Source organism: Phocoena phocoena, chromosome 2 (assembly GCF_963924675.1).
Source record: "Phocoena phocoena chromosome 2, mPhoPho1.1, whole genome shotgun sequence".
NCBI lineage: Eukaryota > Metazoa > Chordata > Mammalia > Artiodactyla > Phocoenidae > Phocoena > Phocoena phocoena.
In genome coordinates this window covers 133,959,424-133,985,257 of record NC_089220.1, presented here as the reverse complement: position 1 = coordinate 133,985,257, position 25,834 = coordinate 133,959,424, and the positions used below count along the sequence as shown (strand labels likewise).

The window sequence follows — 25,834 nt, the reverse complement described above, 5'->3', positions numbered from 1 at the left end:
CCCCAGGGTCTTTTTCAGCTCCAGCTTCCTTGACCCAGGCCTCCCATCAGCCGTGGCTCTGCTGCTCTTTACATCTGAGGCATCACACACAGGCACCCTTCTCTGTGGTTCTGCCAGCACGCCCCTACGGAAGCCTCGTTTCTCACCAGCTCTGCTGAAGTAGTTGCCTGGGCAGTTTCTCCTCCCTCCACATGCGCCACACCTGCCAGGATAGTGTTACTGCAGGATGGCTCCCCAAGGACCTCCAAATCAACCCTCAACCTAGTCTTTAAGGCCGATTTACCTCCTCATGGCGCTCTGAGGCCAAAAAGGTCTTCCTCCCTTTTCCCAGGGATGGTCTGAATTTTCCCTTTGCCGTTCCTCCCACCTCCCACTGGTTAGAATGGCCATCATCAAAAAATCCACAAACAATAAATGCTGGAGAGGGTGTGGAGAAAAGGGATCCCTCCTGCACTGTTGGTGGGAATGTAAATTGATACAGCCACTATGGAGAACTGTATGGAGGTTCCTTAAAAAACTAAAAACAGAACTACCATACGACCCAGCAATCCCACTCCTGGCAATATATCCAGAGAAAAACATGGTCTGAAAGCATACATGCACCCCAGTGTTCACTGCAGCACTGTTTACAATAGCCAAGACATGGAAGCAACCTAAATGTCCATCAACAGAGGAATGGATAAAGAAGACGTGGTACATACACGCAATGGAATATCACTCAGCCATAAAAAAGAATGAAATAATGCCATTTGCAGCAACATGGATGGATCTAGAGATTGTCATACTGAGTGAAGTCAGACAGAGAAAGAAATATCGTATGATATCACTTATATGTGGAACCTAAAAAGAAATGATACAAATGAACTTATTTGCAAAACAGAAACAGACTCACAGACTTAGAGAACCAACTTATGGTTACCCGGAAGGGTGGGGAGGGGAAGGGTGGAGGGAAGGGATAGTTAGGGAGTTTGGGATTGACATGTACACACTGCTGTATTTAAAGAGGATAACCAACAAGGACCTACTGTGTAGCACAGGGAACTCTGCTCAATGTTATGTGGCAGCCTAGATGGGAGGGCAGTTTTGGGGGAGAATGGATATATGTTTGTGTACGGCTGAGTCACCTTGCTGTGCACCTGAAAGTGTCAGAACATTGATAATGGCTATATTCCAATATAAAATGTTTTAAAAAAAAGTATTGTGGTCCCACCCCCACTGCCCATCTATTAAGATCTGGTTCATCCTCGGTGCATCCCAGATCGATTTTCCTCCCCCTGCAGCCAAAGGTGTGTTCTCATTCCCTTGAGCCCCCTGCCACTTTACTGCATGACCCTGCATAGTAGGCTGTGCTGTTAGGACCCTATCTTTCTGCTCTCCCCAGGTTGTGAACCCCCACAGGGCAGGGATTCTCTCAGCCGTAGTTATATTCCTTGCACCTCCCTCCAAGCAGGCTCTGTGTGGCATTGAATTGGAAGTCACACAGAGCATGCACGCCAGGGATGACGGCAGCTCTTTTAAGTGTACCTACTGTGTGCCCGCTGCTGAATCATGACCTCCTGATGCATGTATTGTTATCCTCACCACACAGGTGCAGAAACAGCTCAGAAAGATTGACGTGACCAAGCGCTCTCAAAGCCAGATTTGAACTTGAGGCTCCGGTGCTCCAGCGCCACGTGGATAGGACCAGGGTGCAGTGTTGTAACTACCCCTGCACACTCAGCCCCTGTGCAGGGGCTACACCAGGAGTCTCTGCACACACACACACCTCTGCCTGCCTGTGTATTAGAATCACCTGGGAGCTTGGAAAATACTCAAGCCCGGGCCCAGCTCTCACACATGATATCACAGTCCTGGTGGTGGTGGGCTGGGCATGGGGGCGCGGTGCTGGTGTGTTTTTCCAGGTGATTCTAGTCCAGTTCCCACCCCCCCCCACCCCCCCGAGCCAGAATAAGAAAATAGACTGTGGGAGGGCTCATGAGGGCAATTCTGAGCTTCAGCTGCTGCTCCAAGAGGTTGGCTGCTTCTTCCGTGAGTCCCTGATAACCTTGGCCCTTTCAGAGGTGAGGAAAGGCCCATCTGTCCCTGGCCATGGTCTCTGGGTGCCTCCAGTCTCACAGCATTTCTGCCAGGATGTCCACAGGTCTCCCTTTTGGGCTGGGCCCCCATCTCGGCAGGTGACCAGAGTGTGCACCTCAGACTCCCTAAGAGGTGAGCCTCCCCCAGATGCCACCCAGCTTTCCCATAGGAGGAGAAGAGACTGGATGTGACTTGGAAATGAGGGAGTGCTTTTAACTGGCATCTAATTAAGAAAAAAAAAAAGCTCTTTAATCTTGAGGGGAGACAGGTTTGTCGAGGATGGAGAGCCCAGTGGTGCAGTGGTTCTCAAAGTCTGGTCCCCAGATCAGCAGCACCCACATGCATCCACGTGACGTGTGGGAGCTTATTAGAAATGTAAATTCCCAGACACATCCCAGATGCACTGAATCAGAGACTCTGAGGTTGGGGGTCCAGCAGCCCGATACCCTCCAGGTGATTTTGCTGCCAGTGAAGGTTGAGAACCATAGCTCTCGATTGATGGTTGAGTGTGTGTGTAGACACCTGAAACGTCAGTGGTGTTCACCCCTCCCCAACTCTGGGCACCAGAGACCACTGGGGGGTTTTATAAACCCCCCCCCACTGGGGGGTTTTATAAAAACCTTGGACTCCTGGGCCTCATCTCAGGGTTTGGGAATGAATATATATATATTTTTATGCGGTACGCGGACCTCTCACTGTTGTGGCCTCTCCCGTTGAGGAGCGCAGGCTCCGGACGCGCAGGCTCAGCGGCCATAGCTCACGGGCCCAGCCGCTCCGCGGCATGTGGGATCTTCCCGGACCGGGGCACGAACCCGCGTCCCCTGCATTGGCAGGCGGACTCTCAACCACTGCGCCATCAGGGAAGCCCGAATCTATATTTTTAACAAGTTGATGCAGGAGATTCTGAAATGCAGGCGGGTTTTTTTGTTTTGTTTTGTTTTTGAATTGTGGTAGCAGAAACCTGATAAATATTGCATTCTTTTAATAATAACTTTGTATCTACTTGGTTCAAGGTGAGGACAGTTCCTCTCTTCTTTTCCTCCTGGAGTTGTGGCTCCTTCGTGTCTAATTATCAAGACGTTTCCATCAGTCCTGTTACCCGTTAAGTACAGACAGCCGTTGCCGTTAGCGGGCATCTTCCTCATAGCTGGATTGTTCATTGCCACTTAAAAGCCACAAGTGGGTTTATGGCCTCATGCCTATTTAATTAGTCCAGCTTCTCCAAATTGGGTTTTAAGTGAGTGAAGACATTAGCCTCTGACCTAATTGATCCACAAAGCATCTTTTCAGAATGTTTGTGTAGCTTAACTCTGGATCCAGAGAGGTGTCCCTGAGGCTTTCAACAGGCCACGGGGTCAAGGAGGTAAGGACCCTTGTGGGTTGCTCTGCAAAGAGCAGGTTTGATTCAGGACAAGAATGGCTGGCATAGGCCCCTGCCCTTTCTAGAAGAGTGGACTCTTTTTGTGTTGCCCACAACTGCCTCTCTCCTCACCATCCTTATGTCATCATAAATGTCCACACCTGTGTGATATTTTATGACAGGGCACACCTGCTGGAACAGAGAGGTTGTCATGTTTCAGATCTGCCTAGTACGGATGTCCTGAAGCCTTGTGACAAGTGAAATACGCCTTCTGCTCCATTTCTGCCCACCCTTCCTCCCACCGCCATTGCCCTTTTACTCCCGAGGTGGAGGTCACCAGGCTGCAGACCTGCCAGCCTGCTCGAGGTGACTCTGGCGAACCCAGGGGACCCTGCCCACATGCGTCCACTTCTGCATCTGGCTTCTTTTAGGCATCTCTCAAGTCCCGTCATCAAGGCCTGAATGAACCCCTCAGGCCCCCTGCCACCTCTCAGGCAGTCAGGCTGTCTGCCTTTGTTCTTCCACATGGCATTACCTGTTATATGCCTCTGTTAGAGCATTTATTCCATCGAGCTTGTTTGTGTTACGAAGGAAAGAAGGGACTAAATGAAACCTTTGTTTTCACTTGCCCAGACCTTTCAGAAGGATCTCTGGGAGCGTTTGAAAGCCATTTTAATGAGACCAGGACTCGCTAAACTTCTTTTCTCGACAATGGCCAGTACTTGGTGCTTGAAAAATAATTAACTAGGGCTGCATGAGTTGTGAGCTGGCCTTGACTTGGTCAGAAGCACAATGGAAACAGGAATCAGAATCGGAATGCCGGCGATTGAGGGCAACACAGACGTCCCATCCTTGGTCATGAACAGGGACCTGCACCAGTGTTGAGTAGCGCCCTGCAGAGCTCACCCCCAGGCCCAGTGCTGACGGAAAGGCTGCAGTCGTTTGTGTTGTTGTGTTAGCGCTGTGCTGACCCACATAGAATCACCCGGGCGAGCTTTAACAACATCCCAGCACCCAGGTTGCTCTGGCTTAGAAACTCGCGGAGGGACCAGGCATCTGAAATTTTTAATGCTTTCCCAAGTGCATCCAATCTGAAGGTAGCATTGAAAACCCCTGGGTTAGAGGAGTCTGTTTAAATGTGTGGGGTTGAAATGAGGCTACAGGAATTACTGGGCTAGTGTCTTTTTCTATAATAAAGGTAAATAGAATAGAGGCATGCTCAGGTGTGTGTGTGTGTATGTGGACATTGCAGAGAGGCTGTGGATGCAGGGATGCTGACACCAGTGCCCATACTTATACATTTGGAGGAAGGCTAGATCCACTGACTCTTCTTCCTTACCTTCCTTAGCAGCACATGCCCAGTCACTCAGGAGAGGCAGCCAAATCTCCCCAAAGATATAATGCTGCCTCTATGACGCTTCTCAGATTTTCCTGTTCATTTCCATTGCCACGGTACTGACCTTTTCTTCTCCCTTTTCTCAATAATAGTCCAGCCTTTTTCTCTGCTGGCATTCGCTCCTGCATTCTTCCACTCCATCCATTCTCCACACTCGGACCACACCTGAGTCACTCTCATGTTTTTAGAGCCTTTGCTGTTCCCCATCATGATGGCCCCAGGCTTTCTGACCCCAGAGCTTCGGTTCTGCACCCCTCAGCTTCCCCACCTCTCTCGATGCTCTCTGGCCATGTAGGGAAAGGCTGCTCTGTGCTAACAGACTTTTCATACATTATGTCTAATCTTCGCATCCATCCTGCCGGGTAGGCATGACTATTCCGATTTCACGGAAATCAGGGCTTGAAGAGGTTAAGTTAACTTGACCAAAGTCACAGAGCTAATTAAGGAAATAATAGGTGTGCGGTTCAAACCAGTTGCTGCTCCCTCCAGGCTCTGCATTCTCTCCACCACACTGCAGGGGACTGTCTGATTCCTTTAGGGTGGCCTCTGTAGCTTCTTATAGTCTGTTGCCAACCTATCTTTTCACTACGTGCGTTCCATTCCATCATGAAATCATGCCACCCAGCGTTTGCTCGTCCTGTTCCTTTTGCCTGGAGTGTTCTTCCCTGCCCAAGTAGGACTCCTACGACAGGGACTCCTGTCTTGCTGATAATACCCTGCGTGGAACCTGCAAACAGCAGGACAGGGAGGCCATTTGCATTTTCTCTCCACCTCAAGGAACCTTAAAATGATGCATCTCCTCTTGACCCTCCTACTGTGATTTTGCATCGTGAATGTCACATGTAACCAACATACATGTCTACCTTTCTGCTAGGTGGCATCTTTGAGGCCAGGTGTCATCCCTTCCTCCTGTTTCTGTCTTTTGTGTCCAGGGCATTGTGAAGCCAACAGCAGATGTTCAGTAGATATTTGTTAAACAGGTGAAGGGCAGACAAGGATGCAAAGGTGGGGAAAGTCATCAAACTATACCACCTGAGGGACCTCGGTGGGGCTAGAGTGCACAGAACAGTCAGGGATTCAGGGATGTCTTTACCTCTAGGGAAATGTCCACTGTTTGGAAATTTCCAGAAGGAAGCGAAGAGCTAATGATTATCCTAATAAGCTAATCTAGCTTGTCCATTTTGCTCCCCTCCCAGGTTTTTGTTTCCTTGTGTTTTTATTTTATTCAATATGCTTTGCTAATAACCTCCTGGTAAAAAGCCTGTGGACCCTATGTCCTCCAGCATGGACTTCATAAATAAGATGTAGTTGGGAGAGAGCCTGTGAAAGCTGTGGACTTCAGGACTTTCACAGGACTCATGAGCCTTAAATGGTGGCGGCCGTGGGGATGCAGAGGTTGTTCTTATGCGGTGAGGCAGAATCTTTCAGAATGGAAACAGATGCCAAGGAAAACTTCTTCCCCGATGGAAGTTAATTCTTTAACCATTAAATTGGGGTTATCATACTAAGTAAACGGTTTTTGGACTCTTAAGGTTTAAATCACTTGGCACAGCTGGTAAAAACAAAACAAAACAAAACACTGCGAGGCGGGAGGATCCAGGATGGGCAGGTGCGCTGCGTGACGGGAAGGGGTCCTCCCGGGTGGTTTCCATCAGCACTGGCGTTGAGATTGCATTTTGCACCCCACAGGTGAGCGTCCTTACCACCCTGGAGCGGAGGTTCAACCTCCAGAGCGCCGACGTGGGCGTGATCGCCAGCAGCTTCGAGATCGGGAACCTGGCGCTCATCCTCTTCGTGAGCTACTTCGGGGCGCGCGGGCACAGGCCACGCCTCATCGGCTGCGGAGGCATCGTCATGGCCCTGGGAGCGTTGCTGTCGGCGCTGCCTGAGTTCCTGACCCACCAGTACAAGTACGAGGCGGGCGAGATCCGCTGGGGTGCCGAGGGCCGCGATGTCTGCGCCGCCAACGGCTCTGGCGGGGACCAGGGGCCCGACCCGGACCTCATCTGCCGCAGCCGGACCGCCACGAACATGATGTACTTGCTGCTTATTGGGGCCCAGGTGCTCCTGGGCATCGGTGCTACCCCCGTGCAGCCCCTGGGCGTCTCCTACATCGACGACCACGTGCGGAGGAAGGACTCCTCGCTCTACATAGGTAAGGAGTTGCCCCACAGCCAGGGGTGCTGTTCCCTTTTGGTTGATTCTGTGTCGGTAAACAGGGCATGTTAACAGAAGAAGGAAACGTGGGCCCCTGAAGTTTTAATTTTCCCGGAGCACTGGTTCTCAGACTTGGCTACACATCTCGGGTGTTTTGGAAAATGCTGATGTCTGAGTTGCACCTCCAGAAATTATGGGGTAGTTGGTCTGGGGTGCATCCTGGGCTCGTAGTTTTTAAAAAGCTCCCCAGGTGATTCCAACGTGCAGTAGAATTTGACCTCTGCTGTGCTAGAGCCTCGATAAACCTTGAGTGGAAAGCCACGGTCAGAGGAAGTTTTATGTTTATTTATCTGCCTTTTTGTGTGTGTTTGGACTTTGGGCTATTCGGCATTAGCCACCCAGGGATCTACACATTGGAAACCCTGTTTTTAATCATCAAAATAATCTCCTGGTCCTTGTCCTGTTGAAGCTCAAAGAGAAAGGGGATTGCATGCCCAGCATTTGGTATTATTCAAAGTTGGTAACTTTCTGTAATGTTTTTTTTTTTTTTTCTGTCACGGGGTATGCACTGGAACTGCATATTTGGGAAGAAATAAGGTACATGTGAACTTTGAAAAAATGTTTTGTGCTGTAATGATTTCTGCTATTTTGCACTGGGAGGATGGAAACCATTTGCAGGTGTTGGGTTAAGAAACATCCAAGTGGTGAATTACCCTTACAGCAATCGTGGCTCCTTAGTCGCTGCTTCTAGGCACTGCTGCGTGGTCATTTGTCGGGTGAGGGCTGGCCTGCCGAGCATCTCCATTTCTTGTTTACCAGGTTTAATTTTGCAGTTGGATTGTATGACACGACCCCAGTCACTGGGTGCTAAGCTCTGAAAAAATTATATCCACCCACGGAAGCTTTGTGCTTCCCAAAAGCTGTGTGCCTTGGAGTATAAAGTTAATTATAATACGAAGTTTAGGTTAAAATAGAGTTTGATAAGAATTTGTCAAAAAGCTTCCTATCTGCCAAGTTTCCACCATACACTGCCCAAGCTTTCTGAGACAGGAGGGTTCAGAGCAGCTACACACCTGAATGCTAATTCTGTTCTGTGACTTTGTGTCCCAACTGTGGCGTAGATGATTTTGTTTAATAAGTATGTCGTATGTCTCGGCCCTCTGGGAACAGGCTCTAGGAAAGAAAGGTGGAGAATATGTATCTCCCCATCCAAGGGATGAAGCACCTGTGGACCTACCTATGGAACACAAAGTAGAAGAGAAGATTGCTCCGGCTTCTCCCTGTGGTTAGGGGTTTCCGTAATTGTGTGAAGGTGGGCACAGTGGGGAGAGGGGTCTAAGGAAATCATTTACATTTTGATGCTTTTAAGGCTTCAATGAAAGCCCCTCCTCGTGAGTCTGTTGCAGACCAGGACACGGGCCACATCATGTAGCCAAAACAGTCTCCGCAGGTCCATCTGGGCCATTGGTCTCTGACCTGACCGATATCACTCTAGGACCCTAGGATAGATATTTTTTGGTAGCAGTAACAGCAAGTAGATAAATCAGGGCACATGGAAGGAAATGGGGAGTGAAGAGCTGAGTTCTTGTCTCTGATGAGGAAATCAAGTAGAAAAGCGTCTCTGCAGAACGCCTCCTGAAGTCACACCAGTGGTGAATCACCTCAGCTTGGGGGCCCCTGCCTGGAGCATCAGGCTCAGAGCCCTCTTCCAGAAGTCCGCCCTGATGAGTTAGGCTGTGGTATTTCCTGGCACTGGATGAGGACTGGGCTGTCGGTTCAAAGCTCTAGGATGTGGACTCATTTTGGTTTTGTGGGAGGTGGAGGCTTGGGCCACAGGGCTGACCATACCAGGCACAGGCCCTTCTCTCTTTCTGAGACCTTGTTTCTGGGATTTACGGTGAGTCTTTGGTAGGAGGCAAGTCTCAACCAAAATTCTAATTGGGCATCCTTTTCCTCTATGATAGTTCAACATTCACAGAGTTGAGAGTGTCTTTTTGTGTGGTGTGTGGGCATCTTGGTGGCATCTGGCCAAATTCCAAAACATGACAGTACAGGACTGTGGAGATGGCCTTCCTGAGTGCTTCTGAACTTGTTTCCTGCGTCTGTGTTTACGGGGAGCAACAGAGAGCAAGCTTTCTGCACAGATCGGCCTCGGTAGGTGGCCTTTTATTCCATGCATGGTTTGAATTCTCCAGGAACAATTTAAAAAGACCATGCATATGCAGAGCATAACTGGTTCAGTCATTTATTGTACAGGTCATAAAAAGTGTTTGTGATCATGAGACTGTTTTAGCATTTATCTCCTCTAATAGGGAGCTAGTTTCTGAAGCCACTTAATTTGGCTTCGGGAAGTATTTGGGGGAGCCTGCTGAATGGGGTTGGTATGACTTATGACCTCTTAACTCCCTGCAAGAGAAAGACAGTCTGAAGGGACTGGTGCTGGGACTGTGGGTGTTGCTGGTATCCATTGGGGTGGAGTAGCATGTGTGCCCCTTGGTTCCAGCTCTTGCAGAGCTGGTAAGAGAGAGAGGCCCATAGCTAGCCATCTGATCATAGGCCTGACATGTGAGTGTAAACTGGAGATTGAAAGGTTTCTAAATCTTGCACGTGTGAAGCACAGGTTGTTCACAGCTGCTGCTTTCCTGTGGGTGTAAGTAGGGAAGGGGATGATAACCATGCAACGCCCTGGCCACAGGCCACTGGTGACAAGCCCTACCCCTGGGTCACCAGCTGGGTGCCTTCGGCACAACTATGGCCATGTCCTAGACCCCCTACAGCTAGAGGGAAAGGGAAGCATTCCATATTAAATCAAGCTGGTATTTTCCACCCAAGTGACTCTTTGCTTCAGCCTCTTGTGGCTGAGTCACTGCCAAACTCCTGGATTCCTTGATGGTCATTCACAAGGGGCTTCTCCTGCTGGCACTGTTCTCTGGCCATTCCTGCCCAGCCTGGGGAGGGAGCCAGGGGAGCTCATTACCAGGGGACAAAACTCACGCGGCTCTGCTGGCAGGCTTTTCAGGACCACACAATGTGGAGCCAAGCCTCACAGCGTGGCTGGCCGGTGACCCGTGGGTGGCACGTGCCCTGCCTTCTTCCCAGAGAGACTGATGGAGCAGAGTGGCAGTGGGAACCGTTTGATATGGTGGCGTGAGTGGGGTCCACCAATCGACCCTCTGGGAATTACTCGTGCTGTCAACCCGTGTTGTGACCTTCCATGAGCTCAGTTTTCTTAGCTGCCCTGTTTCTCCGAGTTCAAAGCACAGCCCGTTGTATTGTAGGCAAGAGTAAGTAGGCTAATGTAATGGACTCGCTGGGTCCTTTGCTATGGCAGTTGGTTGGTGCCTTGTTTTATCTTTTTTTTTTTTTTCCTTTGGGGAGGAAAAAGCTCCAAATGAGAGTGGTAAGGATTTTTTTAAAAAAATAACTTTATTTCTAGTTAGAAAGTATTACATGTTCACTGTTGACAACTTTGAAAGTATAGGAAAAGGATCATTGAAGAATAATTACCCTTAGCTTTATGCTTATGTAAAATCCTTTTTTCTGCATCGGTATGCTTTTCTACACACACAAAAAATGTGTTTATAATAAATAATGTTTTGCTACTGTGTTCCTCTCTTAATATTTCATGAACATTTCCCCATGTCACTAAATATTCTTTCGGTAATATTCTTTCTGCATATGAATATTCCCTTGTGGATCTGTACTGTAATATTTAATGCCCTCTATCATTGGACATGGGTTTGTTTTTCCTATTTTACTGTTATAAACGAAGCAGACAGGTGATCTGTGCTTCTGAAAGGTTAAGTAACTTGTCTAAGATAATGAATGGGGCTGAGCCCTGGGTATGAGAGTGATGTTTTTTCCAGGTACATCTGGGATCTGTGACAAGGCTGGGGTGGGTGGGGCTGGGTGCAAAGGGCTGGTGGATACTCCAGGGGGTCAGGTGCAAGTAGGGGCATTCTGCAAGACAGCCTGAATTCTTTGGGAAATAGATATCAGAGGAGTCAGGAAGGTGAGAAGAGAGCCGTGTGTCTCAAATCCAAGGGGAGAGGTGCGATGGGAATGGAGAACGGGTGTGAAGGCAGAATAGAGAGTTGGGAGGAGAAAGAAGGGGGGGAGCCTGGCTAACAGTTCACGTCAGGGTTCTGGAAGGAGGTTGTGCCCCTGTTTCATGGTGCTTTAAGTAGAGATCAGCACAGATCAGAGCTGGTGGATTCCGTGTTCTGCTCACCTCTCACCAGAACTGAGGACAACATACCCTCACTTTGCTGTTCCTATCATGTGGAATCATGATAGCCATTAGGAAATTGCCCTTATGTTGTGTTGGAAATCTGTCTTCCTACAACTTTCCACACACTGTCTCTGGTTCTGCCCTTAGGGTCCACTTTGAGAAACTGTGATACCCTCTTCCACATTTGGTAACTCCACAGCTGGCTGAGCACCAGCCTCTCATGGGCAGGGAAGGTCACCTAAAATTTGACTCTTATGTGCTGGGACCTCCGTTCCTTACTTGATGCAGTTTCCTGCCACACAGCCACCGTTTCCCTCTTTACGAGGGATGCTAAGGTTGGAGGGCTTGTTACTAGGGCACAAAAACAGGTGAATGGGGCATGCAGGATTTGGGTACTGTATTGCTTTGCTAGGGCTACCATAACATAACACCACAGACTGAGTGACTTAAACAATGGAAATTTATTTTCTCACAGTTATGGAGGCTGGAAAGCCAAGATCAAGGTATCAGAGTTGGCTTCCTCTGAGGCCTCTTTCCTTGGCTTGCAGATGGTGCCTTCTCCTCCTGTGTCTTCACATGGGCTTCCTTCTGTGTGCACGTATCGCTGGTGTCTCTTTGTGTGTCCTAATTTCCTCCTCTTATAAGGACACCAGTCAGATTGGATTAGGGTCCACCCATATGATCTTATTTAACCTCAACTACCTCTTTACGGCTCTATTTTCAAATAAGTCACATGCTGAGGTACTAGGAGTTAGGGCTTATATATATGACTTTGGGGGGGGGGGGGACATGATTCAGCCCATAACAGGTACCAAGAGGACCAGTACCAAACAAGCTGAGACTCCTGCCTCTTTTGTCCTAACTTTTCAATAAGGAACTTCATTGTCATGTTTGTTTTTTTTCCAAAGTACTCAAGGAATTATTTGAGGATGTAGTTTTTTACAATGTTTTATTTTGGCACAATTGTAGAATCACAAGTTGTTGCAAAATACAGGGAAGTTCCCTGTACCCCTCATCCATTTTCCCCCAATGGTAACATCTTGCATCACTGTAATACAGGATCAAAACCGGGCAGTGGGGCTTCCCTGGTGGCACAGTGGTTAAGAATCCGCCTGCCAATGCAGGGGACACGGGTTCAAGCCCTGGTCCAGGAAGATCCCACATGCCGTGGAGCAACTAAGCCCATGCACCACAGCTACTGAGCCTGTGCTCTAGAGCCCACGAGCCACAACTACTGAAGCCCGCGTGCCTACAGCCCGCGCTCTGCAATAAGAGAAGCCACCACAATGAGAAGTCCGTGCCCCACAACAAAGAGTAGCCCCCGCTAGCCCTAACCAGAGAAAGCCTGCGTGAAGCAACAAAGACCCAATGCAGCCACAAATAAAAAAATAAATTAATTAAAACCAAAAAAGAAACAACAAAAAACGGGCAGTGGACATGGGTACAATTCATGGGGTTTATTCAGATTTTATCCGTTTTATGTGCACTCATTTGTGTGTTTCTGTGTGTGTATAGTTCTGTGCAGTTTTATTACATGTGGATGATGATGTTTTAAAAACGCAGAATGGGATCAAGGTGAAAGCAGATTGTGTTGAGTCATGTGAGTGTCTGGCAGACAGATATACGTGTGATACCAACACACACGTGCATACACACACACGGGAAGATATGGAGACAGAGAGGAGGCTGTAGGTAGAGCAGGGGCCAACCAGAAGAAGGGGATTCTTGGAGGAGGGCTTCTGCCTTCCCCAGAATGGAATCCTCGCAGGGTACCCAAATACACAGAGCAATTCCTCGGAGTCGGGAGGCACATACGTTAGACATGAACGTGTCACACTTTTCTTTATCACTTGTGTTGAAACCCAGTGGAGACCTCCACATTCCCGTCAGTGATGCAAAGAGAATTATTCTCAGATTTCATCTGCCAAATGTTTGTTTAGCACAAAGGTCACTAATACCAGGCAGCAACCAAACAGAACTAAATTTCTCTTCAGAGCCCTGGGAGCCCAGAGTTATTTTGTTTCTGATGAGTTTTTATTTTAACTTGACATTGGGGAAAAATGTGTTTTAACTCTCCAAAGAGTGTGGGTCGGGTATGGATCAAATACACCATGACTGCAGTTCATCTGAAAAAATAATTAAACAGCCATCCCTCCTGGGAGCAAGCACAGCTCATTACATTCTTCAACTCCATTGATATTGAAGTTTCCCTTGTTAATTTCTTTCTTTTTTTTTTTGTAAATAAATGAGGCTGTAAAACGTCAATTTGCTTTGTCTGGGTTCCAGTCCCTCTCCCCAGCAGCTGGTCACATGCCATTTTCGGTGTGTTTTAGCAACTTGCTAGGAGACATGCGTGTGGCTCTTATCTGGCACTTCCATATTGCCTGGGCTGGTGGATGTTTCTTATTCATTTTCAGCCGCTCATAATTCATGCCCCTTGATTCATGGAATCACTGCTGTGCTCACTGCCTCGGTGACCTTGGGCAAGACTCTGAGCTTGGGCTGTGGAGTCTGACAGTCTTGAGATTCAAATCCTAGCTCCTCCACAGGCCTGCCCACCAGGATTTCGGACACGTTTTCAGTTGACCTGAGCCTGTTTCCTTATCAGTAAAATGAGCCTGGAATCTACCAAGCGAGGCTTCGCCGGGACATTAGGTATCACGTTGTGGTGGGGGTCAATAAACGCAGTCCTGTTCATCTTTGTGGTCACATCAACTCCATTTCCAAATGTAGAAACGGAGGCAGGAATAAGCGATTGACTTAGTTAAATACATGGGCAGGTCTTTTGACAAGAGTGGTTGGATCTTGATTTTCAGCCTGTGATGCAATCCATCCAGTAGATCTGAGAAGAGCAACCTCTTCCATCTTGAATTAGATCAGCAGGGCTCTTACTTGCCTGCACACCCCTTCCTGCGGCTCATCTCAAAGTACAGAAAGTGCTAGAGCTGTCCCAAGCAGCCGGCGATCTGGTTTGTATTAAGTCGGAGGCACCCCGCGGTATGACCATTCCCCCATTGGGATATATTTATTGGCTTTCTGGGTTCCAGCACATTGCTTCTTAATTTGCTTTAGTTCAGTTTTTGAAAGAATGTATTCTCGTTTTAGTCAAATTGGGGAAAAAAAAACCAGAATAAGAAAACATAAATAATTTGTAAGCAGATACCTATAGAAAATTATTGTCAATGTTTAGGTCTCTTTCATTCCAGCCTTTTTTGTTTGTATTTACTTTCACCTAGTTAAGACCATACTCTAGGTAAACCTGCTTTTTATCAATGATAAACCTTTCTGTGTATCATAAACAGTAAACATCACTTTAGATGACTGCATACTATTTTGTCAATCTAGAAAATCTGGAATGAGTTCATTGGACATTTAGGGGATGGAGATGTTTGTGACTGTAGAGCCTCATCCACATTTACTAAAGCTCACGTTAGTGTGGATGGATTCAGTGGGAGCTGGAAACCAGCCTGTTGGCTTTGCTGTGGCTTTTTCCAGAAGATGAATGAAGGGCGTCATGAAAAGAGGCTTTGGGCCGGGCTGTGAGCCTTGGTGCCCTCGTTGTGCGGCCCTCTCCCACATCTGCTCAGGGTAGCAATCCTAAGTCCTGCCAGGGCTCAGCTAGCAAATGAGGAAAGCAGGCTTTGTGGAGGCTGGGAAACCAAAGGGCCTTGCCGTGTCCTCAGCCATCGTTGCCCTGTGGGAACTCAAAGTCAGTCTTGCCAGATCTTCTGATTTTTAAGAGAGACTGGAAATGCCTATTTTTCAAGTGGAGTGAATTGCCTTCTCCTTGCAATTGTCTCCTAAACCCTCCGTGGCTCAACGATCACAGAAGCCAGCTTGAGCACATCAGTGCCTTGCTCTTTGCAGTTCTTTGCTCCAGACCATCAATTTCAGATGGCATTCGCCTTTTGAGTAGCAAATAAATAAGAAAGGAAAAAAGGAGGGAAGGAAAACAGTTGCACATCATGAATGCCACAACCAGGATAAGTAGTGTTATCTGCTGTGATTCTGAATGATACGCATTTGCTTGGGGAAGGGGGTAGGGCGCTTTCCCAAACTCAGGGCACAGTGGCAGAAATGAGTGGAGGACCACTGCTGAGCCGGCCTCCCAGTGTGCTGTCCTGGCTGAGGCTTTGCTCCTGCCTCATAAGAATGGGGACTGCAGTATGGAATAGAAAGGAAACCATTTCTCCCAGCTAAGCATGGGGGGCAGAGGAAGAAGGATCCTCCTGAGGGTTCCCTGAAGGGAGCATGGCAATGCAGAAACTGATACCATTTGGAGCTGATTGAGGCCTGTGGGTGTTTACTGTGTGTGAGAGAGCATCTTTGCTCAGGGATTTTAGAACACAGCATCGTAATGTGTGATAGGAAGAAAGACCAGAGGCCCAGGCTGACCTAGAGAAGATTCGTGGGGAAGGTGAAGACGCATGTGAGGGAATTTTCCTTCCATAAGCTCCTCTAAGTCTACTGTTCGTTACTTCTTTACTACCAGTCCTTTACTGCACCTGACTAGTGAAAGCACAGCCATTCTATTTTTCTTTTCAATTGTAACGCAAGTATTATGCTTAAATGAAAGATTTTGAGGTATTTTCCTGAATAGCATGCAACCTTTTTTTCTTCAGTTATTTCTAAACTATTTATTTCTCCTTTCTTACAATAGTATTGGCTTTACTTCCTTTTTTCCTTTCACCCACAAGAAGCTTTCTGTGAGAGCGGACACCATGAAGGGCTTGGTTTCTGTAGAGGATTGTGACTTGCTATTGTTAGATTAGGGATTACTATAGGTGAATGTCCTTCCTCTTCAGTGGGAAGTGAGTTCTTCATTGCTAGAGAGTTCTTTAGTGTTAAAATGCCTCACGTAAGAGTCTTTTTTGTGGATGTTTGCTTTTGTCTGCCCAGAACCTCATTGTTTTCATTGGGAAACTGCCTCTCCCCATCCCAGGTGGTTCTTGTGGGCTGCAGAGATGATCACGTGGTCCAGGCATGGCCAGTCATGACACAGAGAAAGGCTGTGGTCTGCAATGAATGGCCCAAGGAGTGAGACAACCAGAGTCCGCCATGAGGTTTGAAAACTGGACTGGAGGGCTGGGGCAGGGAGAGAGAGATCACTTTCTCTTCTAGGACTGCTAGCTCTAACACCTCTGAACGCCCACAGATTCCGGTGTCCATCTTTGTTTTCACATGCAATAAACTTGATCTAGGAATGAAGACAGCAAAGGAAAGTAGACCAGGGGGAAAGAGAGGGCAAGAGGGCTCCCTGGATCCAGCTATGCCTGAAGCTTGCATCCCAATTAGCATTCCCCTTAGAATCCCCTTGAGCACATAAATTATCCTTTCCAGCATTTGCAGTCGAATGCTGTGGATTAGGATCCTGCCTAATGAGGCTTAAATGTCCGGTCATGTCATGTCAGAGTTGGACTGGATTGCTTTCCTCTTGAGCTTCGACCTGGCGCCTTCCAACAAGGATGAGTGTTTCTGTCCGCATGTAAGGCAGGTGTCCAATGGTCAAAACACTAGCTTGTTCATAACATCAAGGTATTCTAAAGGACTAATCAACTCATGGCCCTATATAGCCAATGAAAGGATTAGGTCTAAAGTTCTGGTTTAGTTCTTCATTTCTTTATTTCATGGACTTTTAAGATGACGGATAGGGACCCAGAGGCCAAAAGTAATGCCCCCTCCACTTTCTCCCTACCCACCCACTCACCCCCAAAAAACAAGTCAAAGTATTTAAAAAATAAATAGGCTTTGTGCAGGAACAGTAAGTGTTTAGTAACAAATTTCTTATGTGGGCAAGAGAGTGTTGAGCATGTGAAACTTATTCAGTGGTGCTGTTTATTGAATGGAAAAAACATAACCAGCCCTGGCTTCTTTACATGGCTGCGCTCGCCAAAGCTACCTTTACTCCCTCAAACGGCTTCAGTGTCAGGAATGAATTAGCTAAATGAATATGTTCCAATCCCAGCTCGGCTTTCCCATTTCATTTTTGCCAAGCCGTGTATGTGTGGTGTATGTGTGGCCTGTGTGCATGCATGTGTTTATTTTTGCCCGCATACAGATAAAATCTGAAGATACTAAAGCATTAGGTGGCTCACGGACACTCATAAAAACTTTCTTTTATTGCTTTCTAATTTAAAAAATTTTTATTTTATATTCGAGTATAGTTGATTAACAACGTTGTGTTAGTTTCAGGTGTACAGCAGAGTGATTCAGTTATACATTTACATGTATCTATTCTTTTTCAAATGCATTTCCCATTTAGGTTATTACAGAGTATTGAGCAGAGTTCCGTGTGCTATACATAGGTCCTTGTTGGTTATCTATTTTAGACACTCATAGAAACTGAGGTGTAGTCTTGAGAGCTGGGCTTCGTGAATCTGCCTGGAGAATGTCAAGAGAAATTGAGGGCTTCTTAACTGGGCTACTTGAAGCTAAAGGTTTTTGGATGTGCTTTAGGGGGAGGGGTCCACAACCTTTTAAGGGTGTAATGGAGATGTATGTACACTCTTGTGGCGAAGCTTTCAGTGGATTCTCAAAGAGGTTCATGACCCCAAAAAGGTTAAAACCACTGAAAGTCCATTTGTTGAGCAGACCCCGATGACAGGAGACTTGGGGTGAGATAAACCAAGATAGTCGAGGTGATACGCTGTATGGTGTGACAGATGGCATTTGGGGACTGGAACGTTGTTCACTGCTCAGCCCTCAACTTGCTCTTCTCCCTGGGGTGACACTGTACTTACAACAGGAAGCACTGGGGCATCGCTTAGGCAACTGTGGGTAAGAAGAAGTCAGAATGTGTTCCCAGTGGCACTGGAGACACCCTCTCAGCCCTTGTCCTCCTGTGCTGCTGCCGCCTCCACCCCACCCCCGAAAAAGTTCCTTGGTGGCTGAAATTTTCCATCCCTACTTTCAGCCTAACCGCGGGTGTTTTGGGTAATATTCAGCAATTTTTTTGTGCTGATTTGAACTGATGCACAGATAGGAAAATCAAAACCTTTTTTTTTTGCTCTAAAAGCAAAAACATTTTAAAAATGCACTTGGATCATTAATAGAGTCTGAACTCTCAAAGTCAAAACTTTCCATGTGTTGTTACTAAGAAAAATTCTCTTGAGGCAATTAAAGGCAAAACAAACAAATAGGCAGAGAGTTGTGAGGGACCCCCAAAAATCATGTGAGAGTGCCGAATCGAAAAACAAATTTAAAAAGATACAAATGAATGTATTTACAAAACAGAAAGAGACTCACAATAGAAAACAAACTGGTTACGAAAGGGGAAAAGGGAGGGGAGGGATAAAGTAGGAGGTTGCGATGAACATATACACACTACTATATATAAAATAGATAACCAACAAGGACCTACTGTATAGCACGGGGAACTATACTCAATATTGTGTAATAACCTATAAGGGAAAAGAATCTGCAAAAGAATATATATGTGTATAACCGAATCACTGTGCTGTGCGCTAGAAACTAACACGATGTTGTGAATCAAGTATACTTCAATAAAAAGATTCATCTGAGGACATAAATGAACTTGGCAAACTTTTTAGGGGTAAAACATTTATCCCAAAGTTTTTGGGTTTGCTGCATTTGAGAGACCTCCTTAATTGTCTTTACCAATTACCATTGCCTCTTACTTCAGGTATGGGAGGTAGAGGGGTGCTTGGGAGTTGAGCTCATCCTAATGTCTCTCCAAGGAGACATGCTTTTCCCCCTTTCTCTCTAATGTTCTAAGCATGTGATGCAAATGGATGTGATTTCCCACTGCTTCCCTTTTCTGGGCAAGACATTATTACCATAAGCATATTCACAGCTGCCCACCTGCCTTGTGGGTTGTTAATGGAGTTTACAAAGGGAATTTGGATTCCCAGCAAGAGGCCTCATTAACACAGCAAGGATCCAATAGATTCTAAAATTGTGTATGGACACTCACAACCTTTGGAAACCCAGTGGTGTCTATTCTTAGATCTAAGTCATTTCACCTGCCCTGGGCTCAGTCTGTACATTTCCATCACGGGGGAAAGAACCTTGTCTTGATGGAGTCACATCAACTGTATTGGTTTAAGTTAAGCATTAATGCCTGTGATTCAGAGGCTAAAGACAAGATTCGAAAGCCATCAGGCAGGGCTTCCCTGGTGGCACAGTGGTTGAGAGTCCGCCTGCTGATGCAGGGGACACGGGTTCGTGCCCTGGTCCGGGAAGATCCCACATGCAATGGAGCGGCTGGGCCCGTGAGCCATGGCCACTGAGCCTTCGCTTCCGGAGCCTGTGCTCCGCAACGGGAGAAGCCACAACAGTGCGGGGCCCGCGTACCACAAAACAAAAACAAAAACAAAAGCCATCAGGCAGTATAAAGGATAAAATGTCTCCCACACTGGTGCTTTAATTTTATTCTTTTTAAATACCGCCTTGTTACTAGCCATGAGCAAGTGTTTAATTTTAGGATCCCTTGTTGTCACCAAGAAAATTCAACAGCTGTCTGCTTATTTAGACAAGTGTGTTAAGCACCCGTGGGTTTGAATAATGACCACAGTAACAAAATACACTAGCTCTCATTGGTGGAGTCTCTACTGTATGACAGACAGGAAATGGGAGCCTTACATGTGGTTGCCCTTGCTTCCAACTACTAGAGCCCAGAGAGATAGGGGTTGTTATTCTCCGTGTACGCGTGAGGAGACCGAGGCCGAGGGAAGTTAAACAGCTTGTCCAGGGTCATACAGCTATCAGGTGGCAAGGCCTGGATTATAATCCTGGTCTCCATTACCCCATGTCTTCCCCACCATATGCTCCCTTCCCCTGTCCTTAGACACTATGGTGCCCCACCAGGGTAATATAGGACCCCAACTGTGCTATGCTAAGTATTAAAAATGGCTTAACACAACTACCTAATTCTTTTTTTCTTTCTCACTCTCTTTCTTTGTTTTGTATACAAAATACCGAGAGCTGTGGGTTATTTTAGCAGCAAAGTATGAAATGGTGATGAGTTTTCAGGCCAGGAGAGGTCTGATGGATGCAGGCTGCTCAGGGCCTGGCTTCCCAGTGGGACTTTTTAAAACTCTCGTCAGATAAAGCTTTCTTCCCACGGAAAAACCCCAGTGACTTGTTTTCACAATCTCCCTGTAGTAGAGTGAGAGAAACACACTCACCAGACTGTTTTGTTTACATTGGAGACCTAGCAGCATTTAATTGGTGTACATTCATCCCTGTTATGCAACTCGGACTTGAGTTGTTTTCACTCCCAGGCTCGGCTCGGCTGACCTGCTTTTCCGTGTGAGTCAGGGAATGACTTTAGAACCTACTAGGCCACAGCTGGGACAAAACTGGTGAGAAGGTAGGATAAGAGAGATTTCATGGATCAGGGATGAACACAGGAGAAAGAAAAAGAACAAATACAGATCAACAAGTTACAAGAAGGTCATTCCCAGGGCCTTTCATCCTGGGAAAATAATCAGCCTCCACAATTGTTCAGCCCAGTGGGGTTGTGAAGGACTTCAAGAATAGAACACCTATGGAAATGAACTGCGTTAACAGGAGAAGGTAGTTACAGGATGGGTCGGAGAGTGGTGGAGCCCTCCTTTAGCCACCGTGGGGGACATGATGTCCAAGTAGCTGAACACTCTTCCCTGTACAGGCAGACCTCGGAGATATTGCGGGTTCCATTCTAGGCCACTGCACTAAGGCAAATATCGTGATAACGTGAGTTACATGAATTTCTTGGTTTCCCAGCGCGTATGAAAGTTATGTTTACGCTATACTGTGGTCTGTTAAGTGTGCAATAACATCATGTCTAAAAAAACTGTGTATACCTTAATAAAAAATACTTTAGTGCTGAAGAATGCTAGCCGTCATCTGAGTCTTCAGCGAGTCATAATCTTTTTGCTGGTGAAGGGTTTGAAATATTGCAAGAATCATCCAAACGTGGCAGAGACATGACGTGAGTAAATGCTATTGGAAAAATGGCTCCGATAGGGTTGCTTGACGCAGGGTCGCCACCTTGAATTTGTAAAAAATGCAACATCTGCAAAGTGCGGTAAAACGAAGTACAAAATGAGGTCTTCAAGCCTCACTTTACTGAGCTCTTGTCGGTGGCCTGTAGACAGATGACCATTTTTTACTGGTCTGCCTGGGGGGAGTAGAGAGAGGGTTCGGAGGGCAGAAACCAGGTGTGAGTGACCACGTGTTCAATCTAGGAATCGATTAGGAATAAAGTTGGAAAGTTGGGCAAGTGAGTTCCTCCAGATCATGACTCCAGCTCCATATTTCTAGCTTCTTTTTAAATTAAAAGTTTTAATTGTGGTAAAAGAAAGTCATAACATAAAATTTACCGTAATAACCATTTTTAAAGGTGCTGTTCGGTCGTGTTAAGTATACTCCCGTTGTTGCGCAACAGATCTCTGAAGCTCTTTGTTCTTGCAAGACTGCAACTCTGTATCCATTAAACAGCTCCCAGCCTCTGGCAACTACCCTACTATTGATACCTTGTCTTTATGGGTTTGACTATTCTAGTTACCTCATGTAAGTGGAATCATGTGATATTTGTCTCTTCGTGACTGACGTTTCACTTAGGATAATGTCCTGGAGGTTCATCCATGTTATAGCAGGTGTCAGAATTTCCTTTTTAAAGGCTGAATCATAGCCCTTTGTATGCACAGACCACATTTGGTTTAGCCGTTCATTCCTTGATAGACATTTGGATTGCTTCTACTTCTTGGCTATTGTGAGTAATGCTGCTACGAACATCTGTGTGCAGCCTGTTTCTGGCTTGTTAAGTGACATCTGCTTGGGTGTCAGGCTCAGCTTAAGGCCAAAATTCAACTCCTTAATTTCCTCCCAAGTTTGCCTTGTCATTGACTTACCGTATTCTTTCCCTCCCACCCCCTGCATTTAAAAGCGACCACCTCTTACTGGTCATGACTCCTGAAGATCCCTTGTGTCTGGCTCCCAGTTCCCTCTACATTCACTGCCCCAGAGACTCTCAGCCCTTCTCACCTGGACAATTATGTCTACTTCTTTTGAGTCTCACTGTGTCCAATCTGGCATATTTCCAAATGGTCTCCATGGTGCTACTGCTCCAAAGCACATTCTGTAAGAACCTGGAGAGATGTGCATTTTTCTGGAGGCTTTGTTACAAAAGTTCCAAGCCATCTGCATGGAATTTTATAGGATTTTCTTACATTCCCAGTGAATAATAACAATATGTTTATATGTATTAATATAATACACGTGTCTAAGATAATAGTACTGTAATTTTTGAGATACTTAAAATAATCTGACTGCTTTTTCACAAGTAGAGACATGTTTAATTCAGTTGTCTACATTTTATTTACACACTCATTGATTTAACAAACATTGGTTGAGAACTTACCGTGTGTCAGTCAAGGTGCTGGGGATCCACGGAGGAATCAGTCCCAGTACCAGTCTGTAAGAGTAGTGATGACATCGGCAAACGTTTATATGCACTTTCTGTGTGCCAGAGACTGGCGAAGCTCTTTAGTGTATTATCTGGTGTGATTCCCAAAATAATCTTTTAAATTTCATTGTCTGCATTTTATGGGAGGAAATCAGGACACGGATTGAGTAACACGCCCAATAAGAGACAACGTGGAGATTTGAGCCCGGGGGGGTTCTTTCTCCAAGGAAGGTGTTCCCAGCAAACTCTATCAGCAACTGTCATGAAAAGCAAGAGCTTGAAAGATAGGGCAGGATGAAACACCAGACTAATAGGAACCTGCACCCACAGTTGTATATGTGGAGTGGGGAAATATTGACCAGATGTGCTCAGGAATATTTTACAAGCATGAGTAGTGACTCAGTGCCTTGCAGAAAGACAGGCTATCTTCCCAGCCGTGGCTGCTGTTAGAGCCTTGCCTGTTCTCAAAGCAAGGACTTGTGTAAACTCTGTGTCTCATAGGTGTCAAATGCTGTTCCCTGATGTGATGCATTATCCAGGAAAGGAAATAACATGACAAAGCCTCTCACCCAGACTCAGAAAGGAAGGTGCTGTCTGAACTGGCTCTCTGGATGTCTGGGAGAAACAGTTTCGGAACTTGGTAGTGTTTACAGCTGGGCAGGTGGTGTTGACTTCTTACGAATCACGGAGGCCAGCCCGAGAGGGACCGCCTAGCCCTGTGTGTGTGTGTGTGTGTGTGTGTGTGTGTGTGTGTGTGTGTGTGTGAGAGATGATGAAGGGAGAAAGTGGAGATTGTTATTCATCACACCAAAGACAAAGCATGTTCTTTCTTTTTTTTTTTTTTTTTTCCTGTACGCGGGCCTCTCACTGCCGTGGCCTCTCCCGTTGTGGAGCACAGGCTCCGGACGCACAGGCTCAGCGGCCATGGCTCACGGACCCAGCCGCTCCGTGGCATGTGGGATCTTCCCGGACCGGGGCACGAACCCGTGTCCCCTGCATTGTCAGGCTGACTCTCAACCACTGCGCCACCAGGGAAGCCCAAAGCATGTTCTTTTATGGAATCATTTCACTCCTGTTGGAGATGACCAAGCAAATAGTCCATGAGCATTAAACTTTTAAAGTCAGGATGGAAGATTAGTCTTCACAGCTTACCGTCTGCAATGGTGAGGACTTAGAAAGCTGTGGGTTGTAGGCAGCTCCGCTGGGAGAGTGCGCACCATATGCTGGGCACTGAGCTTGGTGTTGCCCTTACGTTCCTCATTTTATCTTAGTCACGACCATTTTACAGCATAGGAAACTGAGGATCAGCAGAATGAAGTATCTTGTCCAAAGTCATACCTCTTGGTAAGTGAGTGATAAGATTTGAGCACAATGTCTACTGATTGTGTCTGACCCCACAATTGAGATTTTACAGAATAAATGATTTTTTTTTTATTATGAGGAATTTGAGTCATATCTAAAAGTAGAAAGGATAGTTGAGGTACTTCCCTGGTGGTCCAGTGGTTAAGACTCCAGACTTCCAATGCAGGGGGCCGGATTCAGTCCCTGGTCGGGGAACTAAGATCCCACGTGCAGAGTGGCCAAAAAATACCAAAAAGATAGTTGACTGAACCTAAGTGTGCCCATCTCCCAATCATTATCAACACACGGCCTTTCTTGTTTCATCTGTATGTACCTCTACCCAGTCTCCTCTCTCTTTGATTATCTCAGATATATTGCTTCAGAAATTTTCAGATGTATCATTTTTTGGGCAACTATTTAGTATTTATTTGTAAAAGATAAGACCTCTTTAAAAACATAATCACAATATCATTGTCACGCCTTAAGAATTAATAACAGTTTCTTAATATCAACAAATACTACTCAGTGTTCAAATTTCTGCAGTTGTCTCAGATAAAAATGTTTAATCAGATCCCCAGAGCTCTATGCTTTGCAGTTAGTTGCCTTGTCTCTTAAATATCTTTTAAATCTATAGGTTTTTCTCTCTTTCTTCCTACCAGATAAAGAAACTGGATCATTTCTCCTGCAGTTTTATACAATCTGGGTGATTCTTTTTAACATGTTCTTCTGTCTCCTACTAGCATTTCTTGTAAGTTTGTTGTTAGAGCTAGAGGATTGAGCAGATTCAGGTTATTTTATTTATTTATTTAGGCCAAAAAACACTTCTAGGTGGTGATGTGTACTTCCATTACAAGACACATGGTGTCTGGCCCTCTCTTTCTCTTGTGTTGACAGTCATTGTTGATCATGGCCTTGATAGTGGTAACATTCAAATTCTAGCATTCCTTCTTCATTTATTACTTCTATTAAGAGAATGTTCCTTATTTCAGCTATTTTATTATCCTGAGGTAGTACTGGAATAAGAAAAGCAGGAACTCTTTGAGTTCCCGGACCCAGTTCCAACGTGTGCATGTGGAGCCTTCCCCACACCAACAAACAGTTCTGGTGTCCAAGAAATCACCTCAATTCTGACTCTGTCTACCCGGAGATAGAATCAGATTCCACAGGTAAAGGGCTCAGTCCCGCAAGACCTCCCTCCATTTCAGATGTCATTTGCACCTTTGCTTCTGACTGAAGCATATAAATCATAGATTCCGGTGACCCCCTCCTTGGTTCCATTAATTTGCTAGAATGGCTCACAGAACTCAGGAAAACCCATTTACTCAACTAGATTACCGATTTATTTTACAAGGATATTAAGGGATATGAATCAACAGCCAGATGAAGAGATACACAGGGCGAGGTCTGAACAGAGGAGCTCGGGGCCCAGCACAGTGGCACACGGAAGCATTATGGTTCCCCAACATAGGAGCTCTCTGAAAAAGGGACCAAAAAGTTATCCTTTTGGGCTTTTATGGAGGCTTCATTACATAGTCATAATTGACTAAATCGTTTGCCAGTGGCACTGATTCGACCTCAGGCCCCTCTCCCCTACCCAGAAATGGCGGTGGAAGGGGTGGGACTGAAAGTTTCAACCTTCTAATCACGTATCACATGGTTGGTTCTCCTGGCAACCAGCCCCACCTGGGGTGGGATGAGTAGTCACCTTCATTAACATAAACCCAATTGTGATGGAAAGGACTCGTTATGAATAACAAGACACCCATTTCACCTTTGTGGAATATGCATTTCTTATAAATCATAATATCAGAATGATTATCAAAAATAATTTAAGATTTTTTTTCTAGTTCTTTTTGTCCTTAA

General features: G+C 46.2%; 1 protein-coding gene across 2 annotated transcripts in view; it reads left to right on the top strand.

Moving 5' to 3' along the window:
• SLCO3A1 (solute carrier organic anion transporter family member 3A1) overlaps positions 1-25,834 on the top strand; it is a 313,358-nt gene that overhangs the window by 54,457 nt on the left and 233,067 nt on the right. For both annotated transcript variants that reach the window (XM_065901421.1, XM_065901420.1), the window contains exon 2: positions 6,522-6,987. In XM_065901421.1, the coding sequence (XP_065757493.1) occupies positions 6,522-6,987 (466 nt within the window). The remainder of the gene's footprint in view (positions 1-6,521; positions 6,988-25,834) is intronic.